Genomic DNA, 25,662 nt, shown 5'->3' on the forward strand with positions numbered 1-25,662 from the left:
TCATATACTTAACCATTTAGCAGAGATCTTTCTTTCTTTCTTTTTTTCCTCCTGTACTGGGAATTGAACTCAGGGATGCTTTCCTTAATCACTGAGCTACATCCATCCCTAGTCTTATTTTTTATTTTTAATTTTGAGACAGGGTCTAAATTGCTCTGGGTCTTGCCAAGTTTGCTGAGAATGGTCTCTAACTTGTCATCTTCTTGCCTTCACCTCTGGAATTACTGGGATTACAAGCATGCACTAGCATGCCTGGCTCTTTATTTTTTAATGTGGCTGCAAGTTACTCTTCTCATTTGTGGTTTTGCTTTCTGAGGTTTTAGTTAATCAGGGGTCAACCATGGTCTGGAAATAATCAATAATCATCTTTACTCTTTCAGGAGAGAAGACCATATTTATATAACTTTTATTATTATAGTATATTTTGTAATTGTATTTTATTAATATTTTATTGTGCCTAACTTATAAATTAAACTTCACATAGATATGTATGTATGTTTAAAAATGAAGACAGTGTTCTCATGTGTAAGTAAAAAGATTTTTGTATATGGAAATTATTTGAAATAAAATATAGTTTCATTAGAAAGATGTATTTTAGATAACCCAGGTTTTGGGAATATTGCCTTTCTGTTTTTAGTCTCTACTTTCCAAGTATCTATAGGCAAAATTTCCCATTTCCCTTTGGAAAGTGCTGTTTTTTTGCCTTTTTAGCCTTTCTATTGTGTCAGACCTTCAAGACAATGAGCCAACTGTGGGTGTGAAATCTTTGGGAGGAGAGAGGAGGAAGTGGGAGGGACAGCCATGATGAATGTTTCCCTAAGTAATATTCAAGTTCCTTGAAAGAATGTAAACCCTCACCCCCCACACACTTTTTAAAATGCTGTACTATTTTCTTTTACCCAGATTGTTTATTCTGCTATCAGCCTGACTAGTTGCTCACAGTATTAGCTAAGAAATCATGAAGTTCAGTTTTTAGAGAGGCATATGATTTCTATAACGCTCACTCAAGCTATAGGAAAGTAATGTGGGCAAAAAAGGAAGTTTAAGTTCTTGGTTGAAAAGGATAGAAAGGGACTAATTAAACTTAATTAGAAAGGAATTTTTTTGAAAAGTACTTATAGCTTGAGAACCTGATTTAGAAGTCAGACAGAAGCTCAGGGAAGCAAAATATGACCAGGAGGTTGTAACAAGATCAGTCTGCTTAGACTGTTGCTGCTTGGATACTTGCTAAAGTGCAGGTACTGCTGCCATGACTATATATTGGTGACTGTGCTCATGAACTCTCAGCAACACCGGTCATGTCTATGTAGAATCCCTAACATCTGCCTGTTGCCCTCATGCACTAAAATTCAGTGTCCAAAGAAGAAGGGCCTCAGGCCTGTACATGTGATGAAAGATGAAGAAAGAAATACCTTCTTCTGATCTCTTGAACTTCTCTCCAGATTGCAACGGTGTTTGATTGCTGAGCAGCCTAAAGATGATAAATGTCCCCTACAAATTTCTCCTACTTTATATTCTTGACCTTCAGACCCTATTCCCAAACATTTATTAAATTTTTTTTAAAAAATAATTTTATTGTTCATAAACTTTTTAAAGAGCAAATGCAAAAATATTGCACACTATTCTACATTCGATCAGTATATCTTTTACATTGGCGTGGACATCTGCTGTTATTTTTTTTTTTTGACTACCTTTAATTTCATTTTATTATCATACCATAATTAACACTGCCATAAGATGAATACTTGTTTCCTTTTTTTTTTTTTTGCCATGAAAACAGTGCTCTAATAAATATCTTCACATGAGTATCTTGGTGTTATTTTGCAAATGTATTCTTAAAGGAAAAGCTGTGGAGTTGCTAGGTCAATTGAGTCCATGATATAAACTTTTGCCTTAAAAAATGGCATTGTATATTAATGCCAAAATGTTTGAGTGCTTCCTCCCTTCTTTACAACCTCTATAGACATTTAACTTTTTGTAGTTTGTTGGCAAAATGTGTGATTTGATTAAATTTCTTGTGAGGTTAAGCGACTTTTTGCTGTTTTATTGGCAGTATATATTATATATTTTTGTTGGTGTATGTTTATGTGTATACTGACCCTGTCTTCAACTTGTTTTTTTTTTTTTTCCAGATTTGTTTTTTTCCTTAATGATTTTTTTAAACGAATTCTCTTAAAAATAAGGAAAAATCTTTGTGCAGGCAGTCTTATAATGTCTTGCGTCTCTTGGCCATTTGAATTCTGTGACTACAAAAATAATCAGTGAGTTGGATGCAGTGTGCATGCCTGTAATCCCAGCACACCTATAATCTCAGCAGTTTGGGAGGCTGAGGCAGGAGGATTGTGAGTTCAAAGCCAGACCCAGCAAAAATAAGGTGCTAAGCAACTCAACGAGACCCTGTCGGTAAATAAAATACAAAATAGGGATGGGGATGTGGCTCAGTGGTTGAGCGCCCCTGAGTTCAATCCCCTGTAAACCGCGCCCCCTCCCCCCCCAAGTTGTGAGAGATTTCTAGTAGTGTATAGCTGTCAACTTTTGGAATTCTAATTTATTTTAATTTCTTTATGGTTCTGTTGGGTCTACTTTCCCCTTCCTCAGCCTTTTATTTTAATACCATTTCTATGTTCTTTATAAATACTACCATTTTGTATTCATCTATGATTATTTTCTCCTATTTTTGGCCATTATAAATGTTATCTTTTAAATCTAAGCTCTGTAAATAAGTCTTCATAGCTAAATTGGTTGGTCTTCTAAAAAGTTTGTCTTTTTAAAAATTAGAATTATTTGTAGTTGTTTGTACAAAATTTTAGTTGTTAAATCCTCTTCATAGCCTTTCCTTTTATGTTGCTTATGAATTCATAGCCTGTTATTTAAATGAAGCTTTTGAAATCTGTTTTACTGATCTGTATCATATCTAACTATGCCAGTATTTCCTTCCTTGTCTGACGTGAACTCTAAAATTATATGAACACTTTCTCTCTGTTTCCTGGCATTTCCACTCAAACTTGTTCCTCATTCTTTGTTGAAAATATATTCAAAGTTGTAGTTTCCTTCTTTATTTTCATTAATCAAATGATAAAATTAACCAAGCATATCAAGAACTTGACAGAAAACTGCATTTTGTTAAAAATTGTGAAGTCCCTAATTATTAGCGAATTCCTGTTTTCCAATTTTATGCTTTATTTCAAGAATACACCATTTCTATACATGAGTAGGAGGCATGGGTATGGTGTTCAGTGAATTTTTAAAGATCTCTGAACCCAGTAGACACATGTAGCTATTTATGTTTGAACTTAAAAGAATTAAGTGACTCATTCATTTGCACTAGCTACATTTCAAGTATGCAGCAGCTACATGGGGCTACATATGTATTGGATAGCACAGTTCTACAACATTTTCATCATTGTGGAAAGTCATATTGGATATATACTTCTAGATAATCAGTGCTGTTCTGCTGCTTATTCTTAAAAGTTCTAATCCTTAAGATGATGATTTCCTTCTATTGCTGTCCCCTAGTATTAAAATAAATTTGAGAATTTTTTAAAAAGTAGGTTGCATTTTACCAACTGATATTTATAAATCAGGCTATTCGTCTTACTTTTTTATTGCTCAATTTTATTGAGGAGCAAAATGTACCCTAAAAAGTATACTGTTCAATGAATTGACATGTAACCATACCTACCCATCCACCCATGCAAATATCACCACTATCAAGATTTAGAACATTTCTATTACAAGAAGTTTCCTTGTACCCATCTGTGTCACCTGTTTTCTATCATTGTAGATAAATTTTGCCTATTCTAGAATTTTTTATAAATATTGTCATATGGTATGCACTCATTTTTTATCTGGTTTCTTTCTCTTAGAGTAGTATTTTAAAAATTTTCTTTGGGCTGGGATTGTGGCTCAGTGGTAGAGCGCTTGCCTCGCAAGTACGAGGCACTGGGTTCGATCCTCAGCACCACATAAAAATAAATAAACAAAATAAAGGCATTGTGTCCATCTACAACTAAAAAAATATTAAAACAATTTTTTTTTCTTTGTTGCTCGTTAACAGTGTAGTCTTCCCTTGGTTTCCATAGCATTGGTTCCAGGACCCTCCTGCTTATACCAAAATTCTCAAGTCCCTTATATAAAATAGTGTAGTATATGCATATATGTTCTCTCCCTACACACACACACACACACACACACACACACACAGATATATATTTTAAACAGTACTAGGAATGGAACTCAGGGGCACTCTAATACTGAGCTACATCCCCAGCTGTTTTCTTTTGAGACAGGGTCTCATTAAGTTGCTATGGCTAGTCTCGAACCTGCAGTTCTCCTGACTCAGCTTCCCAAGTAGCTGGGATTACAGACATATGCCTCCTCACCCAGCTCTTTTGTATATTTTAAATCATCTCTAGATATTTCAATACAATGTAAGTGCTATATAAATAGTTGTGATACTGTATTGTTTAGGAAATAATGACAGGGAAAAAGAAATACATGTAACCCTCCCTCTTCATCTGCCATTGGTTGAATCTACTGATGTGAAACCCATGACATGGAAAGTTGTTGACTGTCATTTTTTTTTGTACCTGGGATTGAGCCCTGGGGCACTTATCCACCGAGCTGCATCCCCAGCCCTTTTTAAAAATATATATTTATTTTAGTTGTAAATGGACCTTTATTTATTTATGTGTGGTGCTCACACATGCTAGCAAGCACTCTATCACTGAGCTTACAACCCCAGCCCTCCCCAGCCCTCTTTTAAATTTTTATTTAGAAACAAGGTCTTGCTGGGTTACTTAGGGCCTTGCTAAGTTGCCAGAAGCTAGCTTTGAACTGGCCATTCTTCCTTAGCCTCCCAAACTGCTGGGATTACAGGTGTGGGCCACCAGTCCAGTCTTCTGTGATTTGTTTTTGTTGCTAATTCATATTGTATGGACATGGCATAATTTATTTATCCATTCACCTGTAGTGAACACTTGTATTGTTCTCAGGGTTTATCATGAGCAAAGTTGGTATGAGCATTCGTGTACAAGACTTCAGGAACATATTTTTGTTTCTATTGGTTAAATACTTAATGGCATAGAATAGAGATTCCACAAAAAAATTTTTGACAAAGATGCTGAGATTAAGTTGGTAGGGGAAGGAGAGTCTTTTTTTTTTTTGGAAGGGTTAAATGTTTATTAAACCAAGCTTTGAATTATACATCCACTTACAGTCTGTAAACAAATACAGTACACATGTAAGTAAATGGGCAGCAAATTAGAACCAGTGGAAAAACTAAAGTTCCCTTTGCACACTGGCACCTCACCAGAACACCCTCCGCAGGCCAACAGCACAGGGTTGTGCTGGAGTTAAGGGTGAGATGAAAGAACCAGAGGGTGAGTTCCTCTCCATCCCTAGGGTGGGTGTCAAGACAGGCATCTGTTCCACACCAGGCAGGTGGACCACAGCAAGGCCACAGGGTAGTTTTTACATTCACAGATTGGCTGAAATAGTACAAATGAACTTCCTAATCTTGGTGTCTCCCTCACTATCTCCATCATTAGTAAGAAGTGTGAATTAAAATAAATGACGGACCACAGGTGGTTACAAAAATAGATGACTCAGAGTAATAAATATCTATAAGTAGCAGAGCATAAACTTATATAAAATTTACCTTTTCCCATAATGTGCAGATTATCGTAAGTGTGTTTGAGAGGTATGATCAGCAGAATTCAGAGTGGTAAGAAGGGATTTTTTTTTTTTTTTTTTTGGTACCAGGGAGTGTATCCAGAGGCACTTAACCACTGAGCCACATCCCCAGCCTTTTTTATACATTTTATTTAGAGACAGGGTCTTGCTAAGGGAAGGAGAGTCTTTTAACAAACAACACAGAAAACGAAATAAAACTTGATGTATAACTCTCATTATACTCAAAAATTAAAATAGATTATAGGCGAAAACATAAAAGTGAAGTTTTAAAGTATAAAACTTACAGATAGCAATATGGAAGAAAATCTTTGGTTTAGTTGAAGATCTCTTTGATACAAGAAATCTTATATTTCTATTTCTTAGACATAGAAAATTATAAGAAAAAGTGGACAAATTTGACTTCATCAGCATTAAAAACTTATGCTCTTTGAAGAGCACAATTAAGGAAATGAAAGGGCCAAGGACAAAAAGAGGAAAAGATACAAAGTTTACAAAAGAGATAAATATATGGTCAATAAACATTTGAAAAAATGTTTCAAATCAATCTTGAGGGAAATGAAAATTAAAACATGAAATGCTGTTTGATGTTTACTGGAATGGCTAAAATTTCACAGGATTAACAAGGGTGGCAGGGATGTAGATCAATTGGAAAGCTCAGGCCTATTGGTAAAAGCACAAAATGATTCAACTTCTTTGGAGCAGTGTTTGACTTAGCGCCTCCCTTTTTTTCTGAGGCTGGCTCTGAACTCTTGATCCGCCTGCCTCAGCTTCCCGAGCTGCTGGGATCACAGATGTGTGCCACCATGCCTGGCAACATTTCTTATATTAATTTAAAAATTTTTTTTAGTTGTTGATAGACCTTTATTTTATTTATTTATATATGGTGCTGAGAGTCAAACCCAGTGCCTCACACATTCCAGGCAAATGCTCTACCACTGAGCCCCAGCCCCAGCCTCAGCCCTCGTATATTACTTTTGATGGCCAGAATTTCTTTGGCGAGTTATAGGTCACTTCTGCTATGGCTTATTTCTTCACCCTTTAGTTTTATACCTCTTTAGAGAGAGTAGATTTTCTTGAGTATTGGGAATCACTATTTTTTCAGTGGGATTATATGAAGCTGTTATTTTGGTTCTTCTGTTATGTATGAGAAAACTACTGTGAAGGTAAGAGTTAAGTTTCACCATCATATGTACTTTGTCATTGGATATATGGGAGATAGTAGTTAAGGTGTAGGATGTTTGGAGCTAACCTATTTAAATGGGGTTAAAGCAGGAATTATTTATGTATTTAAAAAATGGTTCCATGTATTAGTAATAGCTATAACAATTGTAATTATACTCAGATTCTAAGAGCAAGTGTAGATTAAATGTGAATATAGCAGGGGAAATATATATGGTTCCCAAATAACTACAGAAGGATGTAGCAAATAATTTTGCTTTTCCAGATGCTAATTTTTCTGATTCATCTACTTAGGATTATTGGGAGATATTCAATGTCCTTAGGCTGTTTTTTGAATGGGATATCTTAAAAAGGTTCTCCACTGGGTTTCTCAAGGAGCCTTCATAATTGCAATTGTCAGTACTTGAAGTTACATTACTATTGTTTCTGTAGTATCTCTGGCAAGTGCTTGACAAATATTTGTTCAGTGAAATTTTGGGAAATACAATCTACCACACCTTTCTTCTGCTGTCTTCAGTTGAGGCTGTCCAGTAGACTTTTCTTCTTAGGTATTAGATTTTTGAAGACTGGATCTTCTGTCTTTTAGATTGTCTATATCTTTTTTTTTTTTTTTTGAAACTTTTCACTCATTTTAATCATTTTCCTTTACATTCTTGTACATATTTTGGAACTGGTTCTGTTGACTTTTTTTTCCCCTCCTTGGTTATGGGTCATATTTTTCTGCTCTGCCTGTCTAGTAAATTTTAATTGGTTCTTGAATGTGAAGGGATTCAGATTGTTATTTTCTCTGAGGGTACTGAGATTCATTTTAACAGGCATTTAAATTAATGGTTGATTTGATATTGTTAGGCTTGGTTTTCTTTGTTAAGGTAGGCCTATTTCAGATTTATCTTTTGTACACTCTTATGGTCCCTACTTCTAAAGTGTGGCCTTTCTGTGGTCTCAGCTGAATATCAGGGGTACTCAGGTCTTTCCTCTCTGGTTGGGCCAGAATTCCAGCTTCTTTTAGTATTGCACTGCCTCTGGTGTCTTCTCATTATAATTTCAGATTCTGCATATATGCAGCCCAGAGCTTTGCCAAAAACCTGAGGTGAAATCTATGCAAACTTGTTTTTCCTTTTTCCTATACATTACCTACCACATCTCTGGCACCCTGCTTTACAGACTCTAGCTAGCTGTCTTACCAACTCAGATTTCTAATTCTCTAATCTCTGCCTTTTCACCTCAGCTAAACCTTTTATAACCTATCTGTAACAATTGTAGTGTGAATGAAATATGTAACTTTTATTAGTGATAGTTTGAAGTACTGCTTGTACTATCATATAACGTGCTTTTTTTTTCACATTCAAGTTCATGGACTCTTTTTCTCCTCCCCATCACACACATATTTTTAGACTTCTTCTCCATTTTCCCTCCTTCTAATAGTTATATTGTAGTTTTGGTTATATTGAGCTTTTTATGTGGTTATTACTAGATAAATGGCATTCCTGGCTAGCAATATAGTATATCGTGACTAATATTTTTTCCTACATATTTAGTTTTCCTTTTTTCTTTTACTTGTTTAGTTTTCTATGTTCTTAATTTTAATTAATTCACAAATTCACCCCAGTTCTATAAGTCCACCGTGTTTGAGCACATTTGGTGTTCTGTCAGTTTTCTCATCTCCAGGATCTTTCTTATCAGCCCTAAACTGGATTAATTGCTCTCTAGACTTGCTATATGGAAGTCTTTGATGCCTCTTCACCATCATTCTGGGGATTCACCTGTCCTCTCCTGTGAGTTGGATTCTTCAGTTCCTGGAACCTGTCATCAGTTTTCATTGCTTTCTACTCTGGTTTTGGCATATCTTTGTAACTTCCTGGGAAAATATAGGAAAGTAAAATTATTTTAGAGCTTGCTTATTTTAATTTTATACTCATTTCATTTATAGACTCTGTCTTGGTGTAGAATTTTAGGCTGAAAATATTTTTCATGAAAATCAGAATGTTTTGCCTAATTTTTTTTAAAGATATTAGATACAGTGGTATGTGTCTAATCCCAGTGCCTCAGGAGGCTAAGGCAAGAGGATCTTAAGTTTGAGGCCAGCTTCAGCTACTTCTTGAGATGCTGTTTCAAAAAAAGTAAATAAATAAAAAGGCCGTGGATATAGCACAGTGGTAAAGTGCCTCTGTGTTGAATCTCTACTGTTGGCAGGAAAAAGGGGCACTGTCATTTTGATTCCACATTCTTTTTATGCAGATGTTTCCGGCAGTGTTATAGGGTCTTCTTTTTGTCTCTTCAGCATTCAAAAATTTCAAAATTTTACTGGGTATTTATGTCCCTTTTGTTTTTAAATAAAGCTTTCTGTTTATCATTTGTCTTCTATATTTTTTTCTGATAGTTCTTCAGTATTATATTCTTATAACTCTTCAATTATCTACCTCATAAGGTTGAGAATTAAACAAATTTACATACATAGAATACTTTAAATAAGTGTCTGACATGTAGTAAAGACTTGTGGTACCTGTAATTGTTACTGTTTAGTTCCATAATTGTCTTGAGGGCATAGTCTTTGGTTTTGGTTCTTTTACTTACTAGTTTTGAGATCTATCTCTTTCCTCTGTAAAATGTGAATAAGCTATCCTCTCAGAAGTTTGTGAGAGGTAAATAAGAGTATATATGTGAAAATGCTAACAATAACTTTTACAGAGTTAATAGTTGCTGCTTGAATCTTAATGTCAAGCTCTTTGTTTGAAAGAAAACTATGGCTGAATTTTAAGAGTACTAGATTTCTTGTACCTTGCAAATTTGTGTGAGCTAGGTGAACTTGAGTTAAATACTAATGCTGCCTTTTTCAATAAATTATTTCTTACTGCTCAATCTTGTTTTGTTATTCCAAAAAGAGAAGATAGGGAAAATATTCTGTGAAAAGCTCTGGCTTTACTTCAGATTGTATAACTCTATGTAATGTAGTAATTATTTAAGAATGACATGATTATTTATTTGGGTTATTTATTTATTTTTACTTAAAGGTATTCGAGATTAGGAAAAATAGAATCTGTCTTTTGGTTCTTCTCAATAGTTTTTAATGTAATTTCAACTGTTAGCTCATTTTTGTTAATGGTGGCTTTTTGTTTGTTTGTTTTGTTTTAAGGTTTTTGGATTCAAAGCATAAAAACCATTACAAGATATACAATCTGTAAGTATGTTTTCTTATTTGTACGCTTGCAAATATCTTCTAAATAACTAATAAGTGAAAGTTATTTTTTGTTAGAGTAAGGTAGAGTTAAAGATATATATTTTACTAGAATTGTATTCCTAAAACAATTTGTTGAAGAAGACTGAGAACACTGTTAGATCATTTAGAAAGTGTAGTGATGAGATAAAACAATGTTGGCACAGATTCATGTTACTTGATCTGCTTTAAATGACTTGGCATCTAGCCCACTTTTGAGTCCCTAACCCTGTGGTTATTTGAAGTGTAATCCATAGGAGAGCTTCTGTTAAGATGTCTTCCGTGGAGGCATTCTCCAGAGTGGATATGATTTTGCTTATTCAGTCTCTTGATCAATTGATTGAAGAAGATATTAGAGTATTTGGTTTGTAACATAATAAGTTATCTAAAATTGTTGAATTAGATAGTTTCTATTGTCTTGGGCAGGGTTTTAAGAGTTCCTACTTGATAGAACTAGTTGACCTTATCTTTAATTTTCTGCTTTTACTTGATAGAACTAGTTGACCTTATCTTTAATTTTCTGCTTTTTCTTTTGACTTTGGGAATAGAGACGTGAAAGGAAAAAAAGAAGGGAAGGAAGGGAAAAAAATACTTAAATGACTTTGCTCTTGAAGACTATTTTTCCTTCTCAAAGTACTAACCATTTTCTAATTTTTGAAAAATTAGAAAAACATTACATTTTAAAGACTGGTACCTGGCCTTTATTTTTTTTCTATTTATAAATGATTACAATAGAAAAAAATATATAAAGTTATATACTTGGTCACAATTGTTTTTGTAGAGTTATTTATCAAATGTTATAACAAGATTCTCTTGTGCCTCCGGTGGACATTTAACTCTTTTACCAAAAAGAATGAAAGATTTTTTATGCCTTGTTCTTTTATAATAATAAAACTCATAGGTACTGGGTGTGGAGTAGACACCAATGTTGTTGTCTAATGAGTTTTCAGCGACTTCTTCAGATTCACAAAGGTGCAAACATTTAGTGCTTGCCACATGTTAGACATTATAAAACACATTGGGGCGTGGGTACAGAAAGGAAAAGATACCAGTTCAGTCCTGAGGTAGCTTGTAGTCTAATGTGAAAATTAGACAAAGTATTATAGAAGATGTAATTCTTGAATACAAGAAGGCATTGAAGAGAACAGTAGAAATAGTAATTGTGTTCCATATGACAGTTTTCATAAAGGAAGGATATTTGAGTTGTAGTGAACAGAATCAGTAGGGACTGACTCTTAGGCCAAGGAAGAAGGAAAATGGCATAGCAAAGTGAATGGCAAGTAAGGAGATTGTTGGCATAATAGTGTTTGGAATGTGGCAGATCATTTATTTTTGTCGGATTGTGATGTGTGTATGTGTGCCTGGGGAGTTTCAGTGATAAAACATGCTTAAGTTTAGGTGAACCCAGTTTACAAATGATCTGTGCATTTAGGGGTCATCTATTCTAGATTAACCTTTCTTATAGTGCTTTGTTGTTCTTTTGTAGAAAAACAAAAACCACATAGCTTTGTGCTTTTTGAACATCTCTATTCAGAAGTTGAATTAACAACAAAAAAGAATTGTCAAAAGCTGAAATCCATTAAATAGATCTTGTCAGTCTTAGACTCTCAGAATTGGGGATTTGGAATCTTAAAAAGGAGGTCAAAAGACAAATTCTGCAATTGTCATAATTTTATTCTAGTTTAGCATATCTAAAGGGAAGGAAATTGTTTTCATTCCTGTATGTAGTGGCTTCCTGCTTTCTGGGACTTAGGATTTAGACTTATACTATTGATGTTGTGGGTCACTTACTACATTATTATGGTTAAAATTGGCTTTGGGGGATAGCCTGGGAATGGGAATGCCTGATTTGTATTTCCAAACATTGGAATCCCAAGATAATGAAATAACTCTTTATTAGTCTAGAATAGCTTTTAATGCATATTAACTCCCCCTCCTCACATGGTATAACCTTCTCATTTTACAAACGGGGAAAATGAAGCCTACAGAAGTTAAGAGAGTTAACAGTCATAGTAGCAATCCGTCCACTGTTGATGCCAGTGTTCCCTTTATTTTTTGTTTTAACCTCCCCCAATTTTGTTCTCTTCAAAAGTTTCTAGAGCTATCAGTCTGTAGTATGTTTCTGATGTTACTTTCCAACCTTTACCTTCTTCCCACCCCTGCTTATTATATATCTGGTTCTGGGTAAGTGAGTCTAGCATCATTAACAGTTGTTTCTATTTTATTTCTTTAATTTTTAGAATAGTAATTGCATGTGATATCTTTTTCTTTGAAAACATACAGATAGCAAGATCTTAATATATTCACACTAGGTATACCCACATTTAATAATATGTTAAGTCTTTTATAGCGATTGCAATTATGACATACATGGATGAAGAAGAACTCTTAATGTGAACTTTGTAATAATTAAATATTTATGTCTCTATAGTTTCTTCAGGCTTTCACTAAATTATTTTTAAGACTAGGTAAAATTAGCCTTATAGAATTATCAAAATTTAAGTATACTGATGCTTGTTAAATTAATCAGTATATTTTAGGGTACAAATACTTTTTATTTTTGTTTTTCCCTCTTTATAATCTATACACTGGTAATGATAGGGAAGGAAGGGAGATAGGAATAAAGTCATATATAGTTAACCTTACTATTCACCAAATGCTAATTTTCAAAAGCTTTATATATTTCATTGCATATTTTGCTGATATACTTAATCCTTTTGTAGTAAAACTTTAGCTAGTATTGATTTTTTTTTTTTTTTTTTTGGTGGAGGTGCTGGGGATTGAACCCGGGGCATTGTACATGTGAGGCAAATACTCTACCAACTGAGCTATATCCCTAGCCCCTCGTATTGATTTTTTTTAATTGTAGATGGACATAATACCTTTGTTTTATTTTTATGTGGTGCCGGGGATCGAACCCAGTGCCTCACACATGCTGGGCAAGTGCTCTACCACTGAGCTACAACCCTGGCCCTCCTCCTATATAAGATAAACGTAGCTATGTTGTAAAGAAGAGACTCACCTGCTTAGCTAACTATATGGCAAGTATCACTTCTTCGGAAATTTTTCCTATTCTTATCCCTTTCTTCACTCTACCTACTACCACTTTAAAACAAAACAAACAAACAAAAAAACCCTCAGTACTTCTTCATTTTTCTTGTCTCATATAAGTAGTATAAGGGTAATAATAAAAAATTATATCTTTTGAGTTTTAATTATACAGATATTGAAATGATTAAATCCCAATTGTTTTTTAAGTATCTTTGATTTTATTATGTTGAGATTTATCACTAATATATCGCAAAAAAATATAAAAGAAATTTTGTTGGGGGGAGTGTTGTGTGTGTGCATACATGTATTTAGGGAGAGCAGAGTCTTCGTCTTTACCCTTCTAGCCCTTACCCTGAGCATTTGCACCAAAACCAGTCCTAGCTTGTACTTTCCAGACCCCCATACTTACCTGTAAAGATCATCATAATGTTTTGTTTTTTATCATCACTATTGGTTGGCTTTGTATTTTGTGACAAATATTGCTTGAGTAGGAAGGTGGCTTTGATTAAAATTTGAATAAAATTTGTAATTGCTTTCATATTTAAAACTTTTAATGTTTTTTATTCTAAGTAGAAGTATGATGCAGTAATAGAAAATGTTTTGTAACCAGTGATACTGAGCTTGAGTTCTGATTCTTCATTTATATATTGTGATTTTGGGCAAAGTTTTAAATGTTCTGCTTTCTCATAAAAATATGAGGCTAATATTAGTCATTATTACATGTTTGTGAGGATGAAAAAAAACATAAAAATTCTTAGAAGGTTTGCACATCTCATAGCATTTAGTACTTGTTATTTCTCTTTCCCATATATTAATCTTAGAGTACTATGCTGGGATCAAACCTAGGGCTTCATGTGTGCTAGGCAAGTGCTGCACCATTGAGCTACAACCTTCAGCTCCCAAACCAAACATTTTGATATCCTGAAAAAAGTATGGGAAGTTTAGAGAACTGAATCTACATGAAACTGACATTTATTTTCTTTTTTCTTATTATTTTTTATTGTCAGTGGACCCTTCCTTCCCTCCTTTCCTCTCTCCACAGTGCTGAGAATCAAACCCAGTGCCTCACACATGCTAGGCAAGCACTCTACCACTGAGCTACCACCCCAGCCCCTGGCATTTATTTTCTTTTGAGCTGTTAAGAAACTTGCTTCTTAGAGTTATTTTATAGCCTTATATCCCACTTCCTAAGCCTTTACAGAATTCCTTTTAAAATATTGCACCATGGATTGTTCACTACTGATCAGTCTGCTAAAGAAAGTATAAAATTTAACTATTTTATTGGTCATTTCTCTTCTGTTTATCATGTTTTCCACATTTGTATGGAATTATTTAACAGGGATACATATGACATTGCTAAATACATTTTCTTTTTAGCAAAACTCAGTATTCTAAATTACAATATACTAAAAAGAAAAAAAACTTTGTTTTGAGTGGTAATGTGAAAGTCGATTTATTATAAGTATGACCAGTTTTTTTAACAGTTTTAATTTATAATTAGTTCAATTTTCTTGTGAATTTGAAACTTTAGAGGAATTATATAAATGTTTTCCATATTTCTAAATGTATAATACAGATTCACAGTAGCTTATTTAAAAATTTTGGAGCTAGTTATGTTTTAATATTCTGATTTTTTTGGTTTTCAGAAAGGCAATACAGAAGCATATAGAGACTCTTTAAGTATATTAATTAAGGACTACATACAGTCTTAAAACCTCAAATCAGATTCTACAATTGAGATTGCCATAAATTAAAAGAAAATGTTAGCTGTTTTGTAAGTTTAGGATTTTGGAATTGTAGGTTAAGGAGCAGTAGATCTTAATTTGTTCTAAAATATTGATTTTTATTTTAAATAGTTTTAAAAATCTGGTTTGGTGGTAGTTGGATTTACTATGATGCTGCTGGCCACACTGTCAATTATGAGTAAGCCAGTACATAATAACAAAGACATCACTACCATTAAAAAGACAAATATTTGTATGCTCTATGAATACAATGTTAGAATTTTACTATCTGTATTCTTTCATTGCTTTCAGATATGAAAATTTATAATCTGAGAGATTATTTAACTGAATTTTATTCCAGGCATAGGTAAATTCTGTCTCAGAGCCCACAGAAATTTCCAATTTATTTGTAGAACCCTTTAAACCATGAGAGAACTGGAGAGTTTGAGAAGTTTGCAGATGTAATCTCAGATAGGCATATTTGCCATTGATCCCTCCTGAAAATCTAGAGTGGATTCACTAAAAATGACTTTGGTTTATCTAAAGGGAGAAAGGTCTGGTTTAAAAAAATTTAGTAAGCATCGTGTCCAAATAGATTAGCATCATTCAGTTTTCTTTTGTCCTTTTGCTTTTAATATTTTTAACATGTTTTCAAATAATAGTTTAAGAATTGTATGTGCTCATCTGGTGAGATAAAGACAACAATGAAATTATTTAGTTGTTTACAGGTACTTGTGAAATAAAAAAGTACATTCTAATAACATGTAGAATTTCTGTAAATTTGAAAATTATAGATGCAATTTAATTTGTAGGGCTGTATGATGAGGGCACCACAAATTTGATAAGCAAATGTATAAGCTCTGTTTGTATATACTTCACATCTTAAACCTTCACTTCCTTAATCATAAAATGGGGATAGTTTTAGTACCTACCTCACAGAATTCTTGGGATTAAATAAAAGAGTGAATATAAAATACTCAGCACAATGCCTGATTCAAGAAACTTTTTGTTATTATGCCCAAATACAAAAGGTAATTTATGCCACTTTAAATTTTTCTTTTAGATGTGCTGAAAGACATTATGACACGGCCAAATTTAACTGCAGAGGTATGTATAAATTTACTGTACTATGTTGTATAACTTAAAACCAATAGACTATATTGTACTGTCATAACAATAATGAGTTATCATGATATAAATATTTATCTTAGACAACTTGGAAAAACTAATTTTGCTGTTGTACTTTAGAAAAAAAGTATCATATAAACCTATCTATTGTCTGGAAGACTATAAAGTGTAGAATAGACAGTCAAGAGAAATTACTAGACTGTATTTGTATCATAAGGAGGGGGTTTCCCTACTGTTTAAAGCATTTGATGTCAGTATGCAGTTTCAGAGAGAAAGCAGAACTACTTTTCTGCTTTGAGGAATTACTTAAAGATAGGAAGGATAAAATAACATGGATAAAGAGGAGCCGTTTAAGTGAAAGCATGGAACTATTTTTTTTAAATTTTTTATTTGTTTCAATTAGTTATACATGACAGCGGGATTCATTGTACATGAATGGGCACTTGATCTCTGAGCCGCATTCTCAGGCCTTTTTATTATTTAGTTTGAGACAGGGTCTTCTTGCTAATTTCTCTGATTATGCACAATATAGAGGCACACCGTTCATGCAATCATACATGTACCTAGGGTAATGATGTCTGTCTCATTCCACCATCTTTCCTACTCCCAATCTCCCTCCCTTCCTCTTTCCTTCCCTTTCCTTCCCTTTCCTTCCCTTTCCTTCCCTTTCCTCCCCTTTCCTCCCCTTTCCTCCCCTTTCCTTTCCTTCCCTCTCCTCCCGTCCCTGCCCCTCTCCTGCCTCTCCTCCCCTTTCTTCCTCTTTCCTCCCCTTTCCTCCCCTTCCTGCCCGTCCCCTCCCCTCTTCTCCCTTTCTCTCCTCTCCCCTCCTCTTCCCTCCTCTCCCTTCTTTTCCCCTCCCTACCCTCTGCACAATCCAAAGTTCCTCCACTCCCCACCCCCCATTATGTATTAGCATCCACATATCAGAGAGAACATTTGGACTTTGGTTTTTTGGTGATTGGCTTACTTCACTTAGCATGATATTCTCCACCTCCATCCATTTACCTGCAAATGCCATAATTTTATTCTGTTTTAGTGCTGAGTAATATTCCATTATATGTGTATACCACAGTTTTTTTTATCCACTCATCTATTGAAGGGTATCTAGGTTGGTTCCACAATTTAGCTGTTGTGAATTCAGCTGTTATGAACATTGATGTGGCTCTTCACTGTAGTATTTTTTTAAAAGTTTTTTAGTTGTAGATGGACACAATACCTTGTTAATTTTATTTATTTTTATAATGTGGTTCTGAGGATTGAACCCAGTGCCTTACATGTGCTAAGCAAGTGCTTTACCAATGAGCCACAATCACAGCCCCTAGTGTGTTGATTTTAAATCCTTTGGGTATAGACAGACCAAGGAGTGAGATATCTGGGTCAAATGGTGGTTCCATGCCAAATTTTCTAAGGAATCTCCATACTGCTTCGGGAACTGTTTTTTAACTGAATTTTATTCAAGGCATAGGTAAATTCTGTCTCAGAGCCCATAGAAATTTCCACTTTATTTGTAGAATCTCTTAAACCATGAGAGAACTAGAGAGTTTGAGAAGCTTGCAGATGTAAGCCTCAGATAGGCATATTTGCTATTGATCCCTCCTGAAAATCTAGAGTGGATTTTTAAATAGATGGTTTGGGAATTCTGAAGCATTAATTACCAAGAGTCAGTTTAATTTCACTAAAAATGGTTTTGTGTGTGTGTGTGTGTGTGTGTGTGTGTGTGTAGGAAGGTAGGTAGAGTTAGGTTTTTGCTTACTAGACAAAGCATGCCATTGGTTGAGGTTTCTTGTTTTCTCTCTCTCTCTCTGTCTCTCTCTGTCTCTCTCTGTCTCTCTCTCTCTCTCTCTCTCTCTGGTACCAGGGATTGAACCCATGGGCACTTGATCCCTGAGCCACATCCTTAGGCCCTTTTATTCTTTAGTTTGAGACAGGGTCTTCTTCCTAAGTTGTTCAGGGCCTTACTAAGGTGCTGAGGCTGGCTTTGAACTTGTGATCCTCCTGTCTCAGCTTCCTGAGTCATTGGATTACAGGAGTATATTACCATGTCTGGCAAGGTTTATCTCTAAAGAGATATTTAACAGATTTTCCTGAATGTTTTTGTGTGCCATTTAGGAAATGAAGATGAAATAATGGTCTAGTTATGCAAATGACTACGTGAAAACTGTTCCACTAACTGTATGTAACAGTAGTCATTATCTATCAGAAGAGCTTTCATGTCATACCAAAGGATTTAATTGATCGTAGTCTCTACTATGTTATGATGACTTGAAGATTTTAAGACATAGTGTTCACATATTTAGATGACATAGAATAATTAGTACATTGGTGTCAGGATATTTAAGGATCTTCTTAATAGATTGAAACCAATGCATATACTAAATGATAAAAATTTAATAGTGATATATATATATATAAGTCCTGTTTCTAGGCAAATTTTAAAAAACCTCAACTCTAACTTAGGGAACAGAGAAGTCTTGGATTTTTAATAATTTATGTGGAAAAACCTGAAACTTCATTTTATAACTTTACTACAATTGTAATCTTTTGTAAGTAATTTTTTTTCAGTTTCTTTTGTAAATGCTTTTCAAGTCATGTATAGATAACACTAAGAATTGTAAAACCATCTCTCTTTTTCTTTTCCTTTGGCACTGGGGATTGAACCCAGAATCACATTACTACTGAGGCACATCCCTAGCCTTTTTATTTTTTGAGACAGAGTTTCACTAAATAGCTTAGGGCCTTGCTAAGTTGCTGAGGCAGGCTTCGAACTTGCCATCCTCCTGCTTCAGTTTCATTTATTTATTTATTTTTATTTATATATGACAGTGGAATGCATTACAATTCTTATTACACATATAGAGCACATTTTTTTCCCACAGCATTTTTATTTTATGAAGTTAAAATACAGTCCTTTCCACAGTTGATTCTATTGGTAATCTATACTTTCTTTGAAATATTTTTTGTCATGATGCAGTATTATAAATATTGTTATTCATTTTTTTTGTTAGAAAATGCATTGAGAGATCCATGTGACATTTCATTTTGGATTCAGGTATACCTCTGGTGTATTGTGACCTCTGCTCCCAGTCTTACAGCAGTTTCTTCCTTCATGAAGTGAGAAACATAATGCTTGGGTACTTTTAGAAGTTAGCAATAGAGTATTCTCTCTTCAAAAATTAGAAAGTTAATGAGCAATAAGGTATTTGTATTTAGTTTTTCTTTCAAACACCTAAGTTTATAATGCAACATTTCTAAAGTTTACCTACTTTTAATTAAAAATTCAGGAGAGATTTTTTTCTTACTCTGAGGTTATCTTTTTACCACAGTTGCACAGTATCCTTTTGAAGACCATAACCCACCACAGCTAGAACTTATCAAACCCTTTTGTGAAGATCTTGACCAATGGCTAAGTGAAGATGACAATCATGTTGCAGCAATTCACTGTAAAGCTGGAAAGGGACGGACTGGTGTAATGATTTGTGCATATTTATTACATCGGGGCAAATTTTTAAAGGCACAAGAGGCCCTAGATTTCTATGGGGAAGTAAGGACCAGAGACAAAAAGGTAAGTTTTATATTCTGTTCTCCCTTTCTTCTTCTAGATCCAAGAATTTATTGCAAGACAGACTTTTTTCTTTTTCTTTTTTTCCCTTTCACCTTTCTTAAGATATAATGTGATATTTTGATACATGTATGTATTGTGAAATGATTACTACAATTGGTCTACTCATCATATCACCTCATATAATTATTGTTTTCTCCCTATTGTGGGGAGAGCATTTGAGATATACTCTTGTAACGATTTCTTTTCTTTTCTTTTGGTACTGGGGATTGAACCCAAGGGCGCCTAACCACTGAGCCATATCTCTAGCCATGTGGCCCCCCCACCCACATATATTTTATTTTGAGACAGGGTCTTGCTGAGTTGCTTGAACTCATGATCCTCTTTACTTCAGCCTCCCGAGCTGCTAGGATTTCTCTTAGCAATTTTCAAGTTTGTAATACATTATTATTAACTGTAATCACCATGCTGTTTATTTAGTCTCCAGATCTTATTTATCTGGCCTAACTGAAACTTTGTATAGATTGAGTAATATCCCCCTATTCCCATCTACCCCCATCCTCTAGAAAAGAGATTTTAAAAAGATAGTTGTTAATGCCTAATTTCTTTCAAAAATTTTAATCAAGTACTGCCCCAACTTCTGTATGAACAGGTATCTAATTCATTTAATTTTCCAGATCATGCTGCTGTTTTTATATCATGATAGCAAATTACCTATTAACTTTATTACATATTGGATCTTACAAAAATCCTTATAAAATAGCATTTTAAAAACAGCATATTGCTGGCCATGTAGCATGTAGTGCTACATGCCTACAGTCACAAACTTGGGAGGCTGTGGCAGGGGCATCACAAATTTGAGTCTAGCCTTAGCAATTTAGCAAGGCCCTAAGGAACTTTCCTTATCTCACAAGAAAAAATAAAATAGGCTGGAAGTGCAGCTCAGTGGTGACGCATCCCTGGGTTAAATCCCCAGTATACAAAAAACAGACAAACCAATCAAAAACACCCCTGCATATCAATCAAAAGTAAGCTTACTGTTGCTGAAGCTTGCTTGAGAATAAAATGTTTTGGGATAATTACTTGAATATGATTATTACCTAATAAAGTGTGATCATTTATAATAAAATTTATTCTTTCATGTGAATAATTATAAAATGGAGTTACAATTAATCAGAGATTCTTCAGTTTTTTAGAAAACTAAAGACCTTAAAAATCAGCAACAAATTTAACTTAGTGCATTTGAGGGCAAAAAGCAAACTCTTGAGAGGTTTTTACAATTTTTCAAAGGGTCAATTTCTTTGGATGGTAAATATAATAAAACATATTACCTTTTTAAAATCCTTTGTATTAAAAAGAGTTTTTGTACGTTTCTTTAAGTAGAACAAAACCCAAACCTCTCCAGATGGAGAAAACTCATTTAGGGAGAGAGACATTAATCAAAAATTTGTTGTAGTTTTAATAATTTTATAACTAGGCAGATTCTTCTCCAGGATAAGCCAATTTCTTCTTCATTCAGCTTCAAAACAAATAGAGGTTATCATATTCATCATTTTAAGCTGAGTAGTTGTATCAGTTTCTTTTTCATCTCTTGTTTTTTAACCATTTGTTTGTCTTTGTGACTTTCTGAGTTATATGTAAGGACACCAAAGTACCATTTATTGGAAATAGTTCACAAAATTGGGTATTAAAAGTCGGGTAAAAAAATTTTGTTTTGGTAAAGTATAAAAGTTGTGTGATGAGCAGAACGCTAGATTTAGTAAGCTAGGAGCTTAAAAAAAAAAAAAAAAACCTGTTCATGTTATATAGCTTTAAAAAATCTGATGAAAGCCAGACATGACGAACACCTGTAATCCCAGCGGCTTGGGAGGCTGAGGAAGGAAGATCTTGAATTCATAGCCACCCTCATTTTAGCAACTCAGTGAGACACTGTCTCTAAATAAAATACAAAAAATGCTGGGGATGTAACTCAGTTGTTAAGTGCCCCTGAATTTAATCCCTGCTACCAAATCTGATGAAAGTTTTAAGTGTTTTCCCATTAAACATAGGCATGGATACATAAAAAAAATTTACTTATGGTTTTTAATTGCACTGAAACTTATTTAACAACATAGATCATAAAAGAAACCTTCAATTTATTTGTGAGTTTTTTCCCATGCAAATATCAATGGCCACAGTATATGAGAATGATGAATAAATCAAAGTGGTATAAATTAACCAAAATTAAACTTTAGTTTTCTTAGTAGTAAATTTTAAGGAATGGGCTAATGTTATTTAACTTTTTTAAGTAACAAGTAAAAACTGTGCCATTTTCTTTGACTTTGCAACTTATATGCCATCTTTGATATCCATTCAATTTCGACTTTGCTTTATCTCACAAATAAAAGAACCAAATGGAAAATGTAGAATCCTTTGCCCAATGAAAGTAAGCTTGTGTCAAGAAATAAGAGTATGTCAAGACTCTTAGATAAATTCATGCTGCATCATTTTCCTTGCCTTCAAGTTAATGAAATAATTTTTTGGCAGTATCTGCATCATTTGTGCTTTGTTATGAAGGAAAGCATTATGATTTCACATTTCAGTTTTAAAGTTGAAGAGTTAAACTCCTTAAAAGAGTTTGAAAACGTCTTGATTTAAAGTCTTGGCTTTTATGAATTTGGCAACTTTTACAACAGATTTTTTCATGACAGTTCTTGCACAGGCTATGATTCAAAGCTTGGCACTTACAAAGCAGTAGAATACTTTCACAACAACAGATAAGGTTTCTTTCAGGATTAATGTGAGTCTTGCCACTCTGAGGCACATGGATGAATAAAGCAGTGAGTGACGATGGCATGGAGAGCTTCTGTCTTCGCTATTGCAGCAAAAGCAGATGTGCTGCCCGACATTGAGGTGTACTGTTTTTTACAGAATACTGAGGTTTCTTCTTGGCAAAGAAACTTCGCCATTTTGAAAATGTTATCAGTGTTTCCCAAAATTTTCCAAAATAACTCTTAAGATAGGCATCATTCATTGATTGTGTGACCATGTATGTATTTGATGAAAACTACTAGCTGGGTGCACTAAGAAGTCATATGCTGAAGGGAGTTGGTATTTCCAGTCATTTCATGACCTGTTTTATAGTCTCAGGAAAAAAAAAAGTCAGTGATAGAGGTTTTGACATCTCATTGTGATACAAATGAATATCATGTCCTATGCATTTTATTGGGTGAATCAGTCAGCCTGTAGTAGATTGAATTGTGTCTCCCTTCATGAAATAAAAATATGTCCACCTGGAAAAAAATTATAGAGGTTTTGAAACAGTATTTTTCTGTTGCAAGCTACAAACGTGCTTGACTCTTTCTGAGATGTTTGCTTTCATCATGTTCAACTGTGTGGCTTTTTGTTAGTTTGACATTAACCAGTAGCCTGATAGGTTGTTTTATTCAAGATTTTGAGTTGGGTCAAAACAAGAGTTTTGTAATGGTCTGGGCTTTTCTAAGTTGTGCTCTCAAATGTACTGTCGTCTTCTCCGTTTCCTTCCTCTTAAGCACACCTTCCCATCCATATGTGCATACATACTCTGTCTGATAATAAGTGCTTCTTCTGAATAGTTGGCTATAGGCTGCTGATGGTGATAATTTGCCACGTAAGAAGCATTTGGGATAATCTGTCTCATCATGTTCAAGATAAAGGTAAAATCTAAGGATGCTCAAACTTTCTCTGTTTCTATCCAGTTCAAGTTAAATCCAAGAGAAGTTTTCATAATCAGAAAGTGAAGACATATTTAATTTGTCAGAACATATTTAGTCATCACAATCTGGTAACATTGTCAGTTCTGTTTCTCTCTAGAGGTGAGGAAGGGGTGTTTAATGAAATGGCAAGAAGCCCCATGGAATATTGTGAGATAGGGCCAGAGTAAAAAGATTGCTAAGGAAGTATTTATGAAAATAAAACATAAATCCTACAGTGTCATGTGATAAAAAGTAGTAATACTTTATTAGTAGAACTGCTCTCTCTTGGCATCTCCCCCAAGTGAATGTGATGGGCTAGTAGGAAGTAGAAAATGTAGACCTATGCGAACTGCCAGGAATGTATTTGATAAAATTGTCAAGTTTATTTGTTACAAGGATTAAAGCACAGTTAAGTGGTTTTAGCTAAGTTGATCACTTTTAGTGTCAGAATAAAATAAATCATTGAGATGTACTGTTCTTAGCTCATGCTTAGTTCGTATACCTAGACCATGTTTTGGATGAATTATTCACAGGTCCTGAAGAAATGTATTCCTACCTTTTATCCCTGTGTGTATATTAAAAGGCAAAAAATAAATTTGTGAGCAGATGATGTTGACTAAATTGTGTTTTACTTAATGTTTGCATTTACATTTTAGTTTGAAACAGCATTAGAAAACTAGGAATAATGGATAAAACTCTTAAGATTATTGGGTTCCCCACCCCCTCTAAAGTTTCTTATTTTACAGATGATAAAATGGGTCCAGAAAGGTAAAATATTGTCATCAGTATTATCCATATGTCAATGACTGCATTAAGAGTAAAAGTTGAGTCCCTTGCTGCATTGTTAAATTTCTTTCTACGTTATCAAGTTCACAAATATTTGAACTGAAAAAGAATTTTGAGATTCTTCAGAATAATTTATATAGACTCCTGAAAGTTTAGATAATACTGATGAAAGTTCCTCGTTTTATATTCTTATTTTTAAATGTTATTTATTTATTTATATTTTCATTCATTCATTCATTCATTCATTCATTCATTCATTCATTCATTTATTTATTTAGGGGAGCATACTGGGGACAGAACTCAAGGGCACTCGGCCACTGAACCACATCCCCAGTCCTATTTTGTGTTTGATTTAGAGACAGGGTTATAGAGTTGCTTAGCGCCTTGCAATTGCTCAGAGGCTGGCTTTAAACTCTTGATTCTCCTGTCTCAGCCTCCCGAGCTGCTGGGATTACAGGTGTGCACCACCATGCCTGGCTTAAATGTTTATTTTTTAAAAAATACTTTTTAGTTGTAGGTGGATACAATACCTTTTTATTTTATTTATTTATTATTATGTGGTGCTGAGGATTGAACCCAGCTAGGCGAGCACTCTATCACTGAGCCACAACCTCAGCCCCCTTGGTTTATATTCTTTACAGATGCTAGAACATTTAAAGACCCCTGATTTAAGGAGAAAGAGAACAAGTTGAGGGTATTGGTCTTATAAACTTAAGGCTGTACACTTTCTCAAAATCTCTTCAATTTAGTGATATCACTTCAATTCAGTGATATCACTTGTTTGATGGTTAGAGTTCTAGTGAAATTATATATGTATATATATATGTTACGTACACAACAACATATATGTATATTATATATATACATAAGTATATGTATGTATATGTGTGTAGTTTGTTTATATATATCTGTATTTTATATACACACTTGTATATGGGGGATTGCTGGGAATTGAACCCAGGATGCTTTACCGCTAAGCCCAGCCCTTTTTCTTCCTCTCTCCCTCCCTCTTTCTCCTCCTCCTTTTTCTTCTTCCTCTTCTTTTTTTTTTTTGTACCAGGGATTGAACCCAGTGTCCTTAACCACTGAACCACAACCCCAACCCTTTTTAAATATCTTTTATTTAGAGTCAGGGTCTTGCTGAGTTGCTTAGGGCCTTGCTAAGTTGCTGAGACTGATTTTGAATTCTCTATCCTCCTGCCTCAGCCTCCTGAGCTACTGGGATTAGAGGCTGGATTACAGGCATGTACCACCATGCCTGGTTTATTCTTTTGAGGCCGGCACTCCCTAAATTGCTTAGAGCAATTGTTAAATTGCTGAAGTTAGCTTTGAACTTGACATCCTCCTGCTTCAGCCTCCTGAGTCTCTGGAATTATAGGAGTGTGCCATAATACACAGATAATCATAAATATGATTATCCGAAGAAATTTTATTCTTAAAACATCTGATAGTAGATTTATTCACTTCTTATCAATATTTCCTTTTAGGTTGAGCTTGTGCATTCACATCTTTTTTAAACTATGAACCACTATTACAGGAGATGAATACATGTTATCTATTTTACAGTTTGTATAGAATTAATTTCATTAAACTGTCTTAAATGTTATTTTACTT

At 34.2% G+C, this 25,662-nt stretch overlaps 1 protein-coding gene across 1 annotated transcript in view; it reads left to right on the forward strand.

Moving 5' to 3' along the window:
* The window catches only part of Pten (phosphatase and tensin homolog), a gene marked incomplete at its 5' end in the record, with an annotated part of 86,106 nt that overhangs the window by 35,897 nt on the left and 24,547 nt on the right, over positions 1–25,662 (forward strand). The window contains 3 exons of the mRNA XM_076835206.1: positions 10,007–10,051; positions 15,926–15,969; positions 19,314–19,552. Coding sequence (XP_076691321.1) covers positions 10,007–10,051; positions 15,926–15,969; positions 19,314–19,552 — 328 coding nt within the window. The remainder of the gene's footprint in view (positions 1–10,006; positions 10,052–15,925; positions 15,970–19,313; positions 19,553–25,662) is intronic.

This window comes from Callospermophilus lateralis, chromosome 15, assembly GCF_048772815.1.
Source record: "Callospermophilus lateralis isolate mCalLat2 chromosome 15, mCalLat2.hap1, whole genome shotgun sequence".
Lineage (NCBI taxonomy): Eukaryota > Metazoa > Chordata > Mammalia > Rodentia > Sciuridae > Callospermophilus > Callospermophilus lateralis.